At 36.0% G+C, this 18,517-nt stretch overlaps 1 protein-coding gene across 2 annotated transcripts in view; it reads left to right on the top strand.

Annotated features, from left to right (window-relative positions):
* The window catches only part of EDEM3 (ER degradation enhancing alpha-mannosidase like protein 3), a 60,430-nt gene that overhangs the window by 20,474 nt on the left and 21,439 nt on the right, over positions 1-18,517 (top strand). For both annotated transcript variants that reach the window (XM_074222222.1, XM_074222221.1), the window contains exons 5-9: positions 2,238-2,350; positions 3,488-3,641; positions 10,247-10,381; positions 12,627-12,732; positions 14,182-14,279. In XM_074222222.1, the coding sequence (XP_074078323.1) occupies positions 2,238-2,350; positions 3,488-3,641; positions 10,247-10,381; positions 12,627-12,732; positions 14,182-14,279 (606 nt within the window). The remainder of the gene's footprint in view (positions 1-2,237; positions 2,351-3,487; positions 3,642-10,246; positions 10,382-12,626; positions 12,733-14,181; positions 14,280-18,517) is intronic.

Here is an 18,517-nt window from a genome sequence, read left to right as displayed (position 1 = left end):
TTATTTTCCAGTATTGAAGTTTAATTTTTAAAGGAATATTTGGCTTTATGACATTTTGATTGAATGTAAACACTGACATTTCTAATTCGCTTTAACTTTAATTTGTGATCTTTTTTCTATCTTCTATATTAAGTATTGGAAGATAACTATCTGGGAAGGATTTATCCTAAAGGCTACACAACAACCTAATAGCTTTTACTTTTACTATTATGTAGCGCTAGTGGTGCTTTCTTTTTTATCAATAAATGTACTCAATAAACAACTGATTCTGGTAGAGTTCAGTGGGAATTAAGATGGTATAATTTTTACTGTTAAATATAATTTATGCTTAAGGTTACTACTCTGAAATTAGCATTGGGAGAAGCATGAATGAATAGACTGAAGATAGACTGAGAGGGAAATGGGAAAGAAAAGCCGTTTTTTATAAACCTTTTTATTTTAAAACTTCATTATGATCTAGGCTCATTATTGTATATTGTCACAAAGATGAACTTGTCTAATTTGGTTATGTATGGAAAAAACATTTTCTTTTTAATTTTATGCTTCTTTTGAGTGGAGGTGTTATAGACTTATGAAAAGGCCACTTTTCCCCCCCATAGTGTTGGCCCTATAGAAAATATATTATAGGAGAACTGAGAAACAAGATACCATGGACTAAAAGGGTTAGAATCTGAGGAGACAGCTTTGGGAAAACAAATGTTCTAAAAAAGGGATAAAATAGAATATTAAGGCTCCATACTAAAATAAACCAAAATTAGACTTATTTTGACATGTCTTTATTCCATCCAAGTCCAAAAGGATCTTGTGCCTGACACTGACAACCTTCAGATGTGTTGACAGGTTTTAAAATGGTATTCCTTTGAATTCCTTTGCTTGGCTCATCCCCTCCCTGGAATTATTCTTCTTGTAAGATACCACTCTCTTTTATAATGTTTTCTAGGAAAATTAAAACTTTAAAGTTCATAAAAGTAAACTAAATACTTCAAGATTTTCAAAGCTATCATTGTGTGCTTTTCTAACAGCATAAATTGCAATTTGTTTATTTTTTTCAGGTTAACTGTTTTTCAGGTTGTTTTAGGTAGATTTTTTTCAGGTGTTACTGAGAGTTAAAATATTCACTAATTTATGAGTCTCAATGATCAGGCCCTTATATGAAAGACTTTCATTTGGGCCTAGGTCCTTTAGAAGTTGTAGGATGTACAGCTTATACCTAGAATATGCTTTTCTAGCATAACCTTTTTGAAATTCAAAGTGACATCCATTTCTATAATGATGCATTAGATTTATACTAATGCCACTTAATATTTTTTTTATAGTGTTTCAAAGTGCTTTTCCTCATGGTGGCTCTGTGAGGTGAGCCAAAAAGAGTACAAAGGAGGAAACTGAGGCTGGTTAAGGGGTACTGGTGACTTGCCCAGGGTCACATAGCTAATAAGTTCTAGAGGTTGGACTTGGATCCACATGTTCTAAATTAACGACCAGAGTTCTTTCCTGCTATACCAAATTGACTTGCTAGGAATTAAAAGTGCAGGACTTAACTAAAAATAAAATACTGAAAAAGATACTTTTAAGAAAATCAGGACCAAGATATCTAAATGTGCAGATAAGTAGAGCAGAGAAATGTTAGGAGGCCTTTCTAAAATACTTTCCAAAGTCTACACTGAGGAACCAAAGGAACTCATCCCAACCTAAATTCCTTACCCAATATTGCACAGGCAAACTTATCAAGGGGTAATGAAAACAAACAGTGCAGCATTTAGGAGCCAGAGAATTTCTTCAATTGAAGAATTAAAAATCTATGTTCATGACAATCTTTTGAAGATGTTCTCTGATGACAATAAGAGAATGATTTGTTTTTTTTATAAGACATTTATTGAGCAAACAATTGAGAATGGAGTGTTGAAAATCCATCAGTCAGTGGAAAGTTGTTAATTGTAAATTTCAAGTTCTAATTATATTTCAATGTTCCTGGAAAACCCAAGAATAAAGAAATCAATATATCTTCAGGAGTTTTTGTTCTTCACTTGATCAGATGCTATCCCACTTCAGCCTCAACTATCTCATGTTCTTAGAAGGAATTTGAGCATATCCACATAAGTTCAGTGTCTGGTGTGATGCACTGTACACACAGATGCCTACAGGTTTTTGTAATTGCTGGATTTTTGATGTGTCCTGGTTTTCATAATTTATTCTGAATGCTTTAATCTACAATTCTTTTAAAAAATTTATTTTCTTAGGTATTAAATAAAACTAAAGAATTTGAAGAGGCTGTGAGAAAAGTTGTAAGAGATGTTAATTTGGATAACGACATAGTTGTATCAGTTTTTGAAACAAACATCAGAGTCCTTGGGTAAGTATATTTATTATATGGTAAAGCTGTACTTTTGTACCAAAAAAACTTAGGACATTAAATGAACAGTTTTCAACTTTTTTATGCTTAGGAAAAAAAGCCACTTGATTAGGCTAAAACGATAAAACTTTTTTTATTTTGATTTAGTCTATTTCAAGTTGGAAGTGAAAAGGAGCAACAAGACTTTGATTTGTGACCATAATTACATGCTATAGGAAAAATTTTTTAACACCTTTATTGTGTGGACAGCACTGTTGGTTGAGTTGAGCATTAGTCTTTTGGGCCATTTCCAGCTCACTTAAGTCACTATCATAAAATGTTATCAGGAACACTGTATATCAATATTAAGGCCTACACTGTGAATATAAATCATCTACCCTTAATGTATGGCTAAACTTTGATTTAGTGAGAAAGGAACATTTGTTCTTTAAATGCCACAAAATCATTTCATAATTAAAAAAATTAAACTATCCAGATCCATATAGATTTCTAACTATTGGCAAAAATTTACCTTTTAAAAACAAATTTTGAAAGTGTACATCTTAGCTAAACAGATTAAGTGCTCTTTATATGTACATGTTTTTATATATGTATATATAAAATGTTTTCTTTGAAGGTATTTTAGGAAATAACCAGAAAACAGTCTATTTTAAAATATTTTGTGATGATAATCATTATTTCAGGGACCTGAAGTCTTGTCATCTTCAATGAAAGTTTTCAGTGATGTGGTTACAGACTCATATAACTCATTAGTCAGTTTATTTTCATGTAAAATTTTTAACTTTTTTATGCTTTGCTGTAGGATTGAGGACTACAAAACATTGTCAAATTTAAGTTTTCTGAGTATTTAGTTTTTGAATCTTAAAAAAAGTTCTTATAAATTTTATAATGCTTTACATGGGACCTTCTTAGATCTGACTTATAGAATGTAAAACTTAAGTGATTTATTTGCCATGCAATGCCATGCAAGTGACACGAGTGAGTTATACAACGAAATGGTTCTTTGCTTTTCCTTTCTCTAAATGGTTATTCTTGTTGGTTATTATAATACTCCCAACTTTATGGAGATAACTTGTTGATTTTATGATTAGAATATATTCGTGAAATATGCATAACCTTTCTTATATTTAATTCTAGGGGTCTCTTAGGTGGACACTCAGTGGCTATCATGCTGAAGGAGAAAGGTGAACACATGCAGTGGTACAATGATGAACTTCTCCAAATGGCCAAGCAGTTGGGTTACAAACTTTTACCTGCTTTCAATACCACTAGTGGCCTTCCTTATCCCAGGGTAAGTTGTTTTTGAAGAGCAATGTCGTCATTACATATTTCTTTTTCTGCCTTATATGGGGAATGTTTTTTGGTTGTTTTCTTCCCAGTTCATGTGTAGTAACAGTGTTCTGAGGGAGTGTTAATATTTTAAATTATATTGAAATTTTTTCACTTAATTGACATGTAAGTGGTTTTAATTTCATCCAAACCTTTCATGTGAAATCATATAACAGACCAGAATATTCTCCAATAGCCATTTACCAGGGATGTAACATTAGATCTTAACAAAGGAGTCAGAATTGGAGGTAGAGCTTTGAGAATCATCTGCATAGAGGTGATAAATGAGAGTAGATCAAATTTCTAGGGAAGGTAGCATAGAGAAAAGAACCTAAGAAATGAAATATGTGATTCACCTGCATTGAGGTAATAATTGAAGTCATAAATATGCAGGGTGCTTTTTATGGAAGAGTATATAGAAGGGCAGAACACTGAAACAGGTATCTCTTATTTGGGGGATTTGGAAGAAGTGCTAAAAAAAAGTGAAAAAAGAAGAGAGTCATTAGAAAAGAAAAGAACCAGAATAGTGGAACATGAAGAGTCAAGTGAGGAGAGGATTTCTGAGAGGGAGGTGTAGCTAGGTGTATCAGGTACTACAGAAAAGTTGGGAAGGGGCCTTTGAATCTAATTATATGGTCACTTGCTCACTCTTGAGGAAGGCTGTTCAGTCTACACAGATGTAGGAGGAAACTTAAGGAGAAGAGTGGATGATCAGGAAGGTAGAGTTTTGTGGTAGTGTAGGTCACTCATTTCAGAGTTTTGACATTTCAGAGAGAAGTAGTCTTTGGCAGGAGGTTCAACTGAAGGTTTTGTTGCTTGAGGCAGAATGGAAGGAGTCAATGGAGAGAAATAGATTGCTTCCTCATCTTTTAGTTTTGGGAACACCATCCTTTTCAACAATTAGCTTATAACTTAAATACCATTTTTTACTTCAACCTTTTCTTTCCTTCCTCCCCATATTTAATCAAGTCCTATATGTCTTACTTTCTAGGGCCTCTCAAATATCTACCTCTTGGGGTAGTGAGTACAGTGCTGGATTTTTAGGATTAAGGATTACTCAAGTTCAAATCCTGACTCTGACAAGGTTATAAAACTAGCTAAGTGACTATGGACACATCACTTAATCTCTCAGATCTTCTCAAAATCTTTCCTAAACCTTATCTATAAAATGGGGATCATAATATCTGACTACCCAACCTCAGTGGTTGTTTTATGGCTTAAATAAGATCATGTATATCAGCTACTTTACTAACCTTAAAGTGCTATATAAAATGTCAATCATTTTCTTCCCTGTGTTTGAAAGTCAATTAGGTAGTTATTTAATGTCTCAGCTTTGACTTCATTCTTGATTACCTCCTTGGATTCATTCTAAATACCAACAATGCCAGTTTAGCTTCCTAAAAATTACTTTTCATTATGTTTTTTCTCTGTTCATAAATCTTCAGAAAAAAAATACTTAATCCTATATTTAGAGACTTCTCAAATCTGGCTTATCTGCTTTCTGCTCCAGCCTTACTGGTTTACTTACCAAGTGCCTTTTGTTTAACCTCATTATTCTCTGGTTCCACTATTCATACTGCCTCTCTCTACCTATCTAAATTCTGTCTTTCAAGAACCAGGTTAAAAAGTGAAAAAAGAAGAGAGTCATTAGAAAGGAAAAGAACCAGAATAGTAGAACGTGAAAGGAGTCAAGGGAGGAGAGGATTTCTGAGAGGGGGGTAGCCAGTAGTATCGGGTACTACAGAAAAGTTGGGAAGGGGCCTTTGATTCTGTTATTTGAATGTTTCTTCTATGAAATATTCTCTGATCACAAGTAGGAAGTTGAAGAATTGAAACGGGGGGGGAGTAGAAGTGGGGAGAAAGATGAGGGACTTTTTTTGATAATATCTTTAAAAAAATTAAATTTATTAAGTGTCAACTTTGTGCAAGGCATTAGGATAGACACTGGAGATACAAGGATGAAAATTTCTTTTTTTTTTTCTCAAGGAGCTTATAGTTTAGGGGACTGAAATGTGCTCAAATAAAGATAAAAATGAAATGATTAAGTTTATAGGTGTGGTTAGCGTGACCTGAAGAGATGTAATTGAAAGGGATCACTTATATACCTGAGGGAATTTAGAGAATGTTTAATTTAGGAGGTAATAACACCTGTGTGAGGCCTTGTCCTCTGGCAGAGATTGATGGGGATGGAGTCATACTTATTATTACATTTTTACAGCATATACATAGAAGCAAGAGGAAAGGATAATAGAAAACAACTAATTGCCTAGTGTACTGGTGGCTAGAGTGCAGATGTAGAGACAGATTATTGAAGACCTTGAGTACCTGAGGGAAGGAGTTTATATTTTATTAAGTGGGGGAGGGGGTGTTAGAAGAGTTTTTTAAAATAATAAACTGATGTGATATGTGTAATAACAAGATGTCTTGGCAGTGGTGTGAAGAATGGATCAAAGAGGGGAGAAACTGGAGATAGGACAACCAGTTGGGAACTATTGTAGTAGCTTAGGCATTTCACTATTGACCTAAATGAGGGGGTAGTGGCAGTTTAAGTGAAAAGGAGGTGGCTTACATATGAGAGATTCTGTAACAAAAATCAACAGGCCTTGGCAATTGTGTAGTAAAAAAATTTGAAATGTAGATTGTGCAAAAGTCAAGAATAACTTACCATATTTAGACCATGTTCATACCATCCCCCCCTCTCTCTTTACCTATCTAAATTCTGTCTTTCAAGAAACAGGTCAAACCCTCTTCTTCTATGAAGTCTTCTATGACCAGAAGTGAGAAGCTGAAAAATTGAAACCATGTGTGTGTGTGGGGCGGGGAGAAAGATGGGAGACTTTTTCGATATAAAAATTTGTTCTTAGGGGGTTCTTAACTGGAGATCCTAACCTGATAAATTTCAGTAGGTCAAAGAATTTGAATAGGAAAACAATTAGCATCTTCCCTTTTACTAGCTTCTTACTGAAATTTAGCATTTCATTCAGTTATTAATTTAGGCAACATACTTTCTGAGAAGTGGTCTATAGGTTTCACCAAAGGAGTAAATGACAGTAAAAAGTGAAGAACTCCCCTGGTTCAGTACTTAGCTGAAAGGATGGTGGTGCCATCAACAGAAATGAGAAAGCTAGGAGAAGGGATTAATTCACCTGTTGAGTTTTGAGTTTCATGTGAGACAATATGGAGGAGGAATGTCTAGCATACAACTGGAAATGAGGTCAAAAAAGGAAATAAATATTTGAGAATTATCTGCATCAAGCCAAAGGAAGGAATGAAGAAAGAAGGGAAAAGAATTCATGACAGCCTCCTTGGGATTTGAATGGGGGGGGGGGTGCTTATTCTTAAGGAGCAGAAGGATGAATAAAAATTGAGTATTAGAGAAAAAGGAAAATGAGAAATGAACAATGTTGTAGAAGCCAAGGAGGAGAGGGGCTAGTTGGTTAGCAGTGGTAAATTCAGTAGAAAGGTCAAGGAAAGGGTAGAACTGTTAGGATTTATCAATTGGAGGTCATTACAGATCTTGTCTCATTGTAGTGGTAGGGATAGGAGGCACTTTGTGCAAGCTGAGAAGTGAGAGGCAAAGGAGGGAAGGGAGGCATTAAGTAGTTAACTACTTTCTAGAATTTTGGCAGTAAAGAGAGGGATACTTTCTTTTGTTTAGTTTTAGAAATAGGGAGATTTCAATACAGGAAGTGGAGGAGGAGCCAGCCAGAAGGGAGGAAGGTGGACCGAAGATGATCTATATAAGGGATAGCTTGGTTAGAGGAGCAAGACTGGAAGGAATGACAAGACCCAAGTGAAGGAGTTAGACTTGGCAAGGAGGAGGAATAATTTCATCTCTGAGACCTGAGGGAAAGGGCCAGGGGTGGGGGGTGGGGGATATATATCCCTTATATTAGGAACATATATGTTTATATGTACTTGGTTTGCGGAGAAATTTATCTTATTTAAGTATAATTTATTCCAACACTATTGATAATTCTACTAATTGAATCTACTTTTAAATGTTTTTAGTTTTTGTTACAAATGGAACTACAAGCTGCTGAATTTTAAGGAGTCTAGCATCTTAGCTTTTGCCAGTTTATGAGAAGCAGGCAAAGATTTGAGAACAGAAGAAACCATCAACATTAATACGAAAGTAAAGAAGTTGTTATGTTTTCTGGACTTAGTGGCCTCCAGTGTGTTAAGCACTCATTTTCAAAAAAGGAACTGAAGGGACAAAAAGAACTCCAGTATATATTGAATACAACTTCCGCAATGTGGAATGTTGTCTAATCAGTCTCATTTGGAAATTTCATTTGACATTATTTGCAAATCTTGTTTTTTCATAATAAGTTGTAATATGGGAATTTTTTTTGCATGGTTGAGGTTGGTCTCACCATTTTGCCGTGGGGTGGGGATATGTAGGTTAGTGATAAGCTCATAAATAGTGGCATGCCTGTATTTTGTGATGGGGCCCTCCAGAGCCAATTAACTACTCACTTTACTTCACTGCCCAGATAGTATAGATGCTTTCTTTTGGAATAAAATATGGGCTTATCAGAAGTTCAGTTATGACTTACATAGGTTATGAAAGTATTGGAATGCAGCTAAATAGAACCTAGTTTTTTAAAATTCAGATTACATATAAACTCGTATATTTCCATAAAAAGTATACTTCCTTTTAATTCCTATATGATTCTCAGTGTCTTGAGGCCAAGAGGAGCCAAGTTCCAGTTTGTTTCCACTTGGGGTCTTACTGCTGTGGCTTGAACCTTTTGTCAGATTGGGCAATAAACTCCCTACATTTCTAAATCTTGACAAGAACAAAGGGATGCTACTGTTGGAATCTCCTCCATTCTCAGTTCTTGGAGGCCTAGTTGGGGAATAAGTCTGAAGTCTTAGATCCGAAGTCAACAAGAAATACTCCTTGGAGTTAGAAATGCAATTTGGTTTTGTATCTAGCATTTTAATGAATTGATAATCTATATAGTTTTGCATGCAAATTGGTCCTCTCCTTTTACCTTTCTGCTTTACTTGCTCAGCCCAGGCTAAGGACTCCCTCTTCTTTCCAGCTTTAGAAAGTATAAAATGCTTTTGGCACATTGGTTGTTGCTTTTTAATATTAGTTGTCTCAGTATGTGTGTGTATATGTATTTGTGTGTGTGTGTGTGTGTGAATTATACTCCCTGAGGGCAAGGACTGTGTCTTAGCCTTTCATTTGTGCTCCCTAGCCAGGAGATAAAACTAATTGAAGTAAAAGAAAAAAATTAGTTAATCCAAAATATTTGGGGAAATGAAGATTACTGCTAATTAAATTTATTGATTAGCTAATGATTAGTTAAAAAAATTAATCTTGAGGGGTGGCTAGGTGGCGTAGTGGATAAAGCACCAGCCCTGGAGTCAGGAGTACCTGGGTTCAAATCCGGTCTCAGATACTTAATAATTACCTAGCCGTGTGGCCTTGGGTAAGCCACTTAACCCCGTTTGCCTTGCAAAAGCCTAAAAAACAAAAACAAAAAAAAATTAATCTTGAAGTTTTTTTCTAAATTCCTATTGTGATTGCAATTCTTAAACTATTTGTAAGTTATACATTTTTATTAGTAGTCTTATAGGTATAGAAGGTAAGCCATGGTCTTTGTGGTGAGGGGTTTTCTGAATTGAGAAAAAGGGATGTCATTTATGGATGACTGAAGCTTTTCCTGACTCTCAGGGTGAAGATGATGACAACTTAAGCATGGTTCCTTTCCTTATCCGAAAACAAGGTGTCAAGGCAGCCCACCCTGAGGGTGTCATTAGAGAGATCTTTTGTAACTGCTCTCTGGGATCCTTCCCTGTACCTAAAGTTGTTTGGCATTTTTTTCTCCTTAATTTGAACTTGAAATTCCTTTCTCTTAATAATAGAATGCTTCAGAAATTCTGGGTTTTAATTGAGAGTTATGGTCATTTGGATTCTGGTTTTCTAAAGATTTTTGTAGTGTATCCAGATAATCCTTTTGAGATATTGTTGTAAATGGAAATTCTTTTTACTTGTGGTACCTGGTAGAATAATGTTGCTGTCAGACTAAGAAAGTTGACTTTAATTTGTCATTTTACTATTTATTAAAGTATTAATATAATAATTTAACTTAAAATCTCAACCTGCCACTTATCATATCATAGTAAAAGATTATTTTGGTCACTATGCTAAGGAGAGGATTTTTAGTTTTTATTAAATTGTTTCTTAAACCTAATTTTTTTTTACATTTTACCTAGTTTCATCTAGTTTCTAGGCCTGTAGTGAATAATTTTAGCAATTCATCCATTAATATCTGTGCTTGAAGATACTTTATTCATGATGTATCATGCATAATCTAGTTAAACTTTGGTTTTGCTAAAGAAGGAATTAAAATTATTTGCCCCTGAGTATTTTGTGTAGTATTATTATCCAATGGAGATGTCTCAGATGTTTGCATTAAATTACATTGTATATTTATTTTTTTCATATCTGATTTTCATAATTTATATCATTATGAAAAATAAAGTAATCATTTGTCAAGGAGTTGGAGTATATCCTTATTGCTAAAATGCTTTTTCTCTCATTTTGTTCAGATTAACTTAAAATTTGGCATGAGAAAACCAGAAGCTCGAACAGGAACAGAAACAGATACCTGTACTGCGTGCGCAGGCACCTTGATCCTTGAGTTTGCTGCTCTAAGTCGATTTACAGGGACATCAATATTTGAGGTTTGGTGTTCAAGATCTTTGATCTCTTGGGTATTGGGTTTAGCTAACTTTTGTTTTGTAATTTCATCATTCTGTTGGATAGCTTTTTAATTAGGGGGCTACCTTGTCTAGTTTTTGTATTTGGTTATTCAGTGGAATTTTTGTATAAAGTCTGCCACATAGAAGAATGCTAAGGAAAAGTGAATATTGCCAAACAACAGGATACAGCTGTATTAAAAGTAACATTGTGCTTTGTTGAGAAAGTAGTATTTTATGTTACATTTTTAGCTTTAAACTTTGCTATGTAGTCATAATACTGTCAGTTAATAGTTCCTTGACAGCAGGGAATTTCTATATAAGTCAATAGAAAATATTTATGCTTTATTCTCTGGACTTCATTGTCTTTTATTCCTCCTCAAAAATTTTAAAAAGCACAAAAGAAGTCTTGTTCTTTAAATATTGATTTGAAAGCCTAATTTAACCCTCCCAATAAGAGAATTTGTTTATTCTAAGGGAGGTTTGTCCCTCCTTACCCAGAAGATTTAACATTGCAAAAAAGTTGATATTGTCATTAATCACTTACACTTTTTAATTGCTTAAGCAGGTTATGAGAGTACAGCAGTGATCTGGGGAGCTCCATCTTCAAATAGATAGAGATAGTTTGGTGCTATGGGAGGAGTACTGAATTTCAAATGAAACAGGAGATCTAGATTCAGAAGCAGGTCCTGGTTCTGTGGTTCTGACCCCCATGGCTTTCATCTTTTTTTCTCATATATTAAATGGGGCTAATACTTGTACTCTTCACCTTTAAAACATTGTACAAATATTAATACATATTTTGTTAAGATTTTGCCTCTTGCACATGCTACAAGAAACATTGACAGTATATATTTTACAAAATGGTAGTAAGAAGCAAATTGACTTTTTAAAGTTCAGAAACATAATTTAATCTTGAAATTAAACTCTTGGGGCTATAGGGCTCTTGGCTAATCGTCAGAGTAAAGGGATAAAATGTTACATGAAATTAATTAATTTAGTTTACAGTGAGTATAAAAACAAGAAAAAAGTCTAGACATTTCCAAATAAAAGCTCAGAAAGCTGATTATTGTTCATTAGATTATCTTCCATTGAGATAAATAGGATCCAGGATGCCTGACATTTGTTATTTCAAAGATTGTTACCTCTCTGATAACTACACTTGGTTGTCTACCTAAGAAATTTTGCTTTTCCACAAAATGCCATCTATAAAAAGTGACTTGCTTTACTTTGAATGGGAAAAATTATTTTAAGAGGCTTATTTAGTTATAGTGTTTTTCTTTTTTATAGCGCTTTTCATTTAACAAGGGCAAAGATTTTAGAGACAGAGAAGTGTTTTACCACATCCAACCTTTTTTAGTCATATGACCAAAGGAAAGTTACTTTAAACTCTCCCAACCTGTTTCTTAATCACCAAAATAGATATTAATTCCTATATTGCCTAGCTCAAAGGGTTATTGTGAGAATCATGAGAGAACAGATAAAGTGATTCACAAAACTTAAACCAATTTTTTTTTTCAGTTTCTTCAGTTGTTTCTAACTTTTTATGACTCCATTTGGGGTTTTCTTGACAAAAATATTAGGAGGGTTTGCCATTTTCTTCTCTAGCTCATTTTACAGATGAGAAAAAATGAAATAAACAGGGTTAAGTGATTTGCCAATTCATTCAGCTCCTAAGGATCTTGAGGCCAAATTTGAACTTGGAAGATGAGTTTTCCTGACTCCAGGCATGGTACGCTTATCAACTGTACCACCTAATTGCATTTAAAGCTATGATTAAAAAACAATATATGTACCTAAAAGTAAAAGAAGCTACTTTTCCTGTTTTGTTATATGTGAACTTTAGGATAAATAATGGTAATTGTTTAAGAGTATATGTTGATTTAGAAATCCAGATTTTCAGAACTGTCAGCCGCTGCCATTTCTCTCTAACTACTAAAAAGTACATTATTGGGGCAGCTGGGCAGTGTAGTGGATAGAGCATTGACTGTGGAGTCAGGAAGATGTGTGTTCAAATCCAGCCTCAGACTTAATACTTACTTAGCTGTGTGATCTTGGGCAAGTCACTTAACCCCATTGCCTTGCAAAAACAAAAATAAAACTACATTATTGTCATTCATTCCCATTTAATTGGCTTTAGTAATGGTATCTTTTTCATTCTTTTTAATAAATATATCACTATGGTTTTCTATATTGCTAAATTATAATTTTCTTATATATTTATTTTCAGGAATATGCACGGAAAGCCCTTGACTTTCTCTGGGAAAAAAGACAGCGCAGCAGTAATTTAGTAGGAGTAACTATTAATATTCATACTGGAGATTGGGTACGCAAAGGTATGTGAATTGCAGGTTTTTTCATCACAATTTCACTGTCTCCTCAGAATCTTTTAGGAAATAATGGAAAGTCTTCCTTTGCAGTGTTGTGGGTTTTAGCATCACCCCCCCCCCCCAAATTGTCTTGGTCATTTCTAGAACAAATGCCTTTGCAAAATGACAAGATAGCTGGAACTTCATTCAAGTATTATAACTTGTGTCCATATCCCAATTCACCTCAGTCTTGATAAATTAGTAATTCTGTTTAGTACCAGAGTTTACTGACTGCTAGTTTTCTATCTTTACTGGTGACACCTGCATAACATTTTGTGACCCAGTGTGCTTAGATGCTAAGGATCCATAAAGTATCTTGCTCTCAGGGGGTCTCAAAATCTCAATGGAGTGGCAAGCCAGCCTAATGAATGTTGCAAACACTTATGTACTGGGAAGGCTGGGGTCAGAACTGGACCTTGATGGAAGGCAGTTTGGTCTCGAGGGGAAGGGGCATGCTTTACTCCAATGGCTCATGTAAAAGGTCAGAGACAGGAATGGTCCTTGTCTATTTAGGTAACCAAGTATTGTATGGTGTGTCTGATGCTGTAGAAAATTCAATTAAATTCAATTAAAAAATCTTTTCAGTGGCAAAAATTAAGGGGGAGGGGGAGTGGAATTTGTATCTCCTAAGCAACAGGTTGCTAAAAGAGCTGCCTCCGACATGCACCTCAAAGGGAGCTGGTTCTGCCACTGGCCTGCTTACCTGGGAGGCCCCAGGCAGTGGCTGCAGGGCCTGTTTCATGTAGGGGCAGGGAAAGGGTAGGGCCCATGGCAGGAGAGAGGCCATTCGTGTTCTTGGTGTGCCTACTGCTCCTATTGTCACCTCAGGAAAGAAAGTTTCTGACCAAGTCATGGAAATAGAGGGAAGGTGGGAAAAGGTAGAAAGAATGCTGCTTTCAAATCTTGTTTTAGTGACCAGTAAGTTGTATTACTCTTAGTAACAGTGATAATCCTATTAAACAAAAGAAGCACAGAACAAGATCAGGATGATTTTAGAAGAATTAATAGGTGACTTCAGAAGTTAATGACCATAAGAACATTGTTTATGCATGACTTTTAAAAGGTACACAGGTGCCCTCTAGTGGTCCTTTGGTTTAGTGTTCCATGTAGAATTTAAACCTTTTTTCTTAATCATGGAATCTCAGTAAATAGAAAATTTTCATTTCTCAGTTTTAAAATATTTTCAGAGAAACACAAGTTACTGATGCACAATATTTTTTCTCTCCCACAAAAAGTCACAAATTGCATCTAAGTCCATTATTTTGCTGATAAATCTATTATTGTTATTTGCTTAGCAATAAATAATATACCAGTGTCTTTCTTTGTACTTTGTAATGTATTGAAGTAACCTCATTTGCATTTTGCACAATTTCTGATGATGTTTTGAACATGTTTATTTGCATTTATTTTTTATAGACAGTGGAGTTGGAGCAGGAATTGATTCATACTATGAATATTTATTAAAAGCCTATGTCTTGCTTGGGGATGACAGTTTTCTGGAAAGATTTAACACAGTAAGTATTTTCACCTTTTAAATTTGTGTTATTTTTAGATTTAATTAAAGTAAACCAGTTGTCAGTTTTTGACAGACTTTTATAAAGTCATGAAATTTTGGCAGATAATTAATTGATTTATTCACATAAATGTGACACAACCAACTGGTAGTTATCCTTGGTGATGCTAGGATTTTTGTTTCTGATGATTTTGCTGATAATTTTTTGTTGATGATTGAAATGTGTACCAGAAAGTTAATTTTAGCCAGTTGTTTTAATTTCTTTTGTTAAACTTTAGCTCTTTTATCAGAATTGCTAATAAAGAGGGGAAATGGATAGATCAGAATATCACTATTTTTCTCTCCTTTTGTTTGTAAGAAAGGAATGTATTGAGATGAATGGCATTTTTTACTTTAACTCTTTAACCTTGTCCTCTTAAAGTATTATTTTACATTCTAACTCTTAGAACTTTGAGTTAGTTTTGTTCACATCTCCATGTAGGGGCAAATATAACTTTGTTGACAGTATTTCTCAAAAACTTTGTGCATTGTGTACTTTTATACTAGTTCTTAAAGTTGAAAGTATTTTGAGTTTCTTCAGAGTTTCTAATAGCAAGCTAGTTAGGTAGTTAATCTTTTTTTTTTTTTTACAGGTAATGTCTTTTTCTGAACTAAAAATATTTTCTTTAAAGTCTGTATTCCTTACAACCCAAGTCTTGTATTAATGAACAACAACAAAACCTTACTGAAATGATATGATTTTAGGAGGAGATAGTTGTATTTACAGAGGCATTGTGTTAATAAAAGGAGCTCCCATGTAGATTCCAGTTCATTCATGACTTCATAGATATAAGTACCTGCCTGTAGCACTGGGATATTGGGTGATTTGCTCAGGACCAGGCAGCTAAGAGTGTCAGAGGCAGGGCAAGTCTCCCTACCTACTCTGCTTTCCTGACTGTCCCAACATTTTGTCTACCCTACCACATTGTCTTTCTGTTTTTCCCCCCATTTATTTATTTATTCTTATTTTGTACAATTAGTGTTTTTTTATACATTACTAAAATATTCTTGTTTAAGAGTAAACATAGGGGTGGCTAGGTGGCATAGTGGATAAAGCACCGGCCTTGGAGTCAGGAGTACCTGGGTTCAAATCTGGTCTCAGACACTTAATAATTACCTAGCTGTGTGGCCTTGGGCAAGCCACTTAACCCCATTTGCCTTGCAAAAACCTAAATAAATAAATGAATAAATAAATAAATAAAAAGAAATAGTTAAAAAAAAGAGTAAACATAATGCCCCTCCCCCCAAAAAATAGACCCGCATGAGCGATAAAGTTAAGGGGAGAGAGAAAAATTAAAATTAAAATAAAAAATTTAATAACAGTTGTACGTATGGCCAGATGGCATAGTGCACGGAGCACTGGCCCTGGAGCCAGGAGCACCTGAGCCCAAATCCGGCCCGAGACACCCAACAGTCACCCAGCTGTGTGACCCCATGCAAGCCACCCCAACCCTATTGCCCTGCAACCCCCCCAAAAAAAGTCTCAAAACAAAATAAAATAGTAATAATAATAGTAAGGGTGGCCAGGTGGTAGACAGGGCACTGACCCTTGAGCCAGGAGCACCTGGGTCCAAATCTGGCCTCAGACACCCAACAATTACCCAGCTGTGTGGTCCTACCCAGCCCTATTTGCCCTGCAACCCCCCCCCCCCCCCCAAATAATAATAAAAAATGTTTCAGTCTGTGTTCTAACAACACCAACTCTGTTGTGGGTGGATCACATTTTTTATGATAAATCCATCACAAAAGTTACTTCTATATTTTTCCACCATTGCCATTGCTGATTGCAACTCCCTCCTTTCATATTTCTCCACTACCATGTACTGTATTTTCTCTCTCCTTTCACTCTGACTCTGCTGTAGGGTAGCTGAGTGGTGCAGCAGACAGATCCCTGGTCCTGGAGTCAAGAGACCCCAAGCCCCCAAACCACCCCTTACCCAGCATCCACCTTGCCCTATGGTCCAGGACAGGCCATCCAATCCCAGCTCCTTGCAAGAAGTAAAAAAGAAAATGTGTTATATCTGACCACTCTCCCCACATGGTCCATCCTCTTGTCCATCACTCACATCCCCCCCTTTCCCCTGACCCCCATCTCTCCTTCTTACTCCAGATGTCTGTACCCCATTGAGTATATATGCTGTTTCCTCTCTTATCCACCTCTGATGAGAGCGAAGATTCCCTCATTCCCCCTTGCCTTCCCCCCCTTCCATATCATTGCAGTAGCTCATTGTAATAAAGAAAAATCTTATATGAAATATCTTGGCCTATTCCCCCTCTCCTTTTTCTTTCTCCCGTTACATTTCCCTTTTTTCTATTCCATTTTTACACCATATTTTATCTTCAAATTCAGCTTTCTCCTGTGCTTCATCTATAAAAGCTCCTTCTACCTGCTCTATTAACTAAGAAGGTTCATATGAGTATTATCAGTGTCATTTTTCTATGCAGGAATACATGCAGTTCATCATCATTAATTCCCTCATATTTCCCCCTTCTCTTCCAATCTCTGTTTCACCTGAGTCCTGTATTTGAAGATCAAACCTTCTTCTGTTCAGCTCTGGCCATTCCAACAGGAACATTTGAAATTCCCCTGGTTCATTGAAAGTCCATCTTTTTCCCTGGAAGAGGACATTCAGCCTTGCTGGGTAGTTGATTTTTGGTTGCATTCTAAGCTCTTTTGCCTTCCAGAATATTATATTCCAAGCCATATGAGCTTTTAATATAGTTGCTGCTAAGTCCTGTGAGATCCTTATTGCAGCTCCACAATATTTGAATTGTGTCCTTCTGACTGCTTGTAATATTTTCTCTTTGACTTGGGAGTTCTGGAACCTGGCTATAATATTCCTAGGGGTTGTTTTTTTGGGATCTCTTTCTCAGGGGGATTGGTGGATTCTCTCCATTTCCATTTTGCCCTCTGCTTCTAGGATATCAGGGCAATTTTCCTGTAGTAATTCTTTGAAAATGATGTCAAGGCACTTTTCCTGATCATGACTTTCAGGTATTCCAATAATTTTTAAATTATCTTTCCTAAATCTGTTTTCCATATCAGTTGTTTTTTCAATGAGATGTTTCACATTTTCTTCTAATTTTTCATTCTTTTGGTTTTGAAGTATTGAGTCCTGATTTCAGCAACCTTCCTCAGTTCCATTCTTTGTCTGAAGGATTTGTTTTCCTCAGAAAACTTTCTTATCTCTTTTTCCATCTGGCCAATTCTGCTTTTTAAAGCATTCTTCTACTCAATAACTTTTTTTTTTTAGATTTCTTTTGCAAGGCAAATGGGGTTAGTTGGCTTGCCCAAGGCCACTCAGCTAGGTAATTAATTATTGTCTGAGACCAGATTTGAACCCAGGTACTCCTGACTCCAGGGCCAATGCTCTATCCACCTCAATAACTTTTTGAACTGTTTTATCCATTTGAGCTAAGCTGGTTTTTATCATGCTATGCATTTTTTTGGATTTCCTTGACTAAGCTGCTGACTTCATTTTCATGTTTTTCCTGCATCTCTCTCATTTCTTTTCCCAGTTTTTCTTCTATCTCCCTCACTTGATTTTCATAATCTTTTTTGAGCTCTGTCAATAGCCTGAGCCCAATTTCTGTTTTTCTTGGAGTCTTTAGATGCAGGAGCTTGTGCTTCCTCATCTTCAGAGTGAGTATATTAATCCTTCTTGGGATCATAGACAATAATATTTCTCCATGCCTCTTTTTTCTCTGTTTGTTCATTTCCCCAGTCTGTGCCCAGTCTTGGGATGCTTCCTGAGCTTTTGAGTATTATTGGGACAACCCCACTCCACCAAGGATCTCTGTCTTCCCTCCTGGTCTGTGAATGACCATAAGCGCCCCCCTCTGCCACAGGGCTGAGGTGGGGGGGCCCCTGCTGTTCTATGGGGGGGCCTAGACTGCGATCAGGATCTGAATGTGGTCAGAACCCCAGAGTCCTGTTCCAGGGACAAGACAGAGCTCGGCAGTCTCCCTCCACTCCCGTTTCCCAGGCTCAGCACACAGGCCCTGGGGGCTCTTGCTTACCTGCTTCTGCTTCCTGTTTGTGGATCTGGGCTGTTTTGGCCAAGCTGCTTGCTGTGTGCTCTGAGGGCTGAGCTTCATGTGCTCGCTCTGGCAGAGGTCCCCCGCTGATCCTCCCAAGTTGTGTCTGGTGCTCCCTGAGGTATAGGTCAGGAAACTGCCCTCGCTGCTGTAAGCCACGGC

Source organism: Macrotis lagotis, chromosome 2 (assembly GCF_037893015.1).
Source record: "Macrotis lagotis isolate mMagLag1 chromosome 2, bilby.v1.9.chrom.fasta, whole genome shotgun sequence".
In the NCBI taxonomy this organism is placed as follows: Eukaryota; Metazoa; Chordata; class Mammalia; order Peramelemorphia; family Peramelidae; genus Macrotis; species Macrotis lagotis.
The sequence above is the reverse complement of the archived record's forward strand: the minus strand, read 5'-3'. Positions and strand labels throughout refer to the sequence as shown.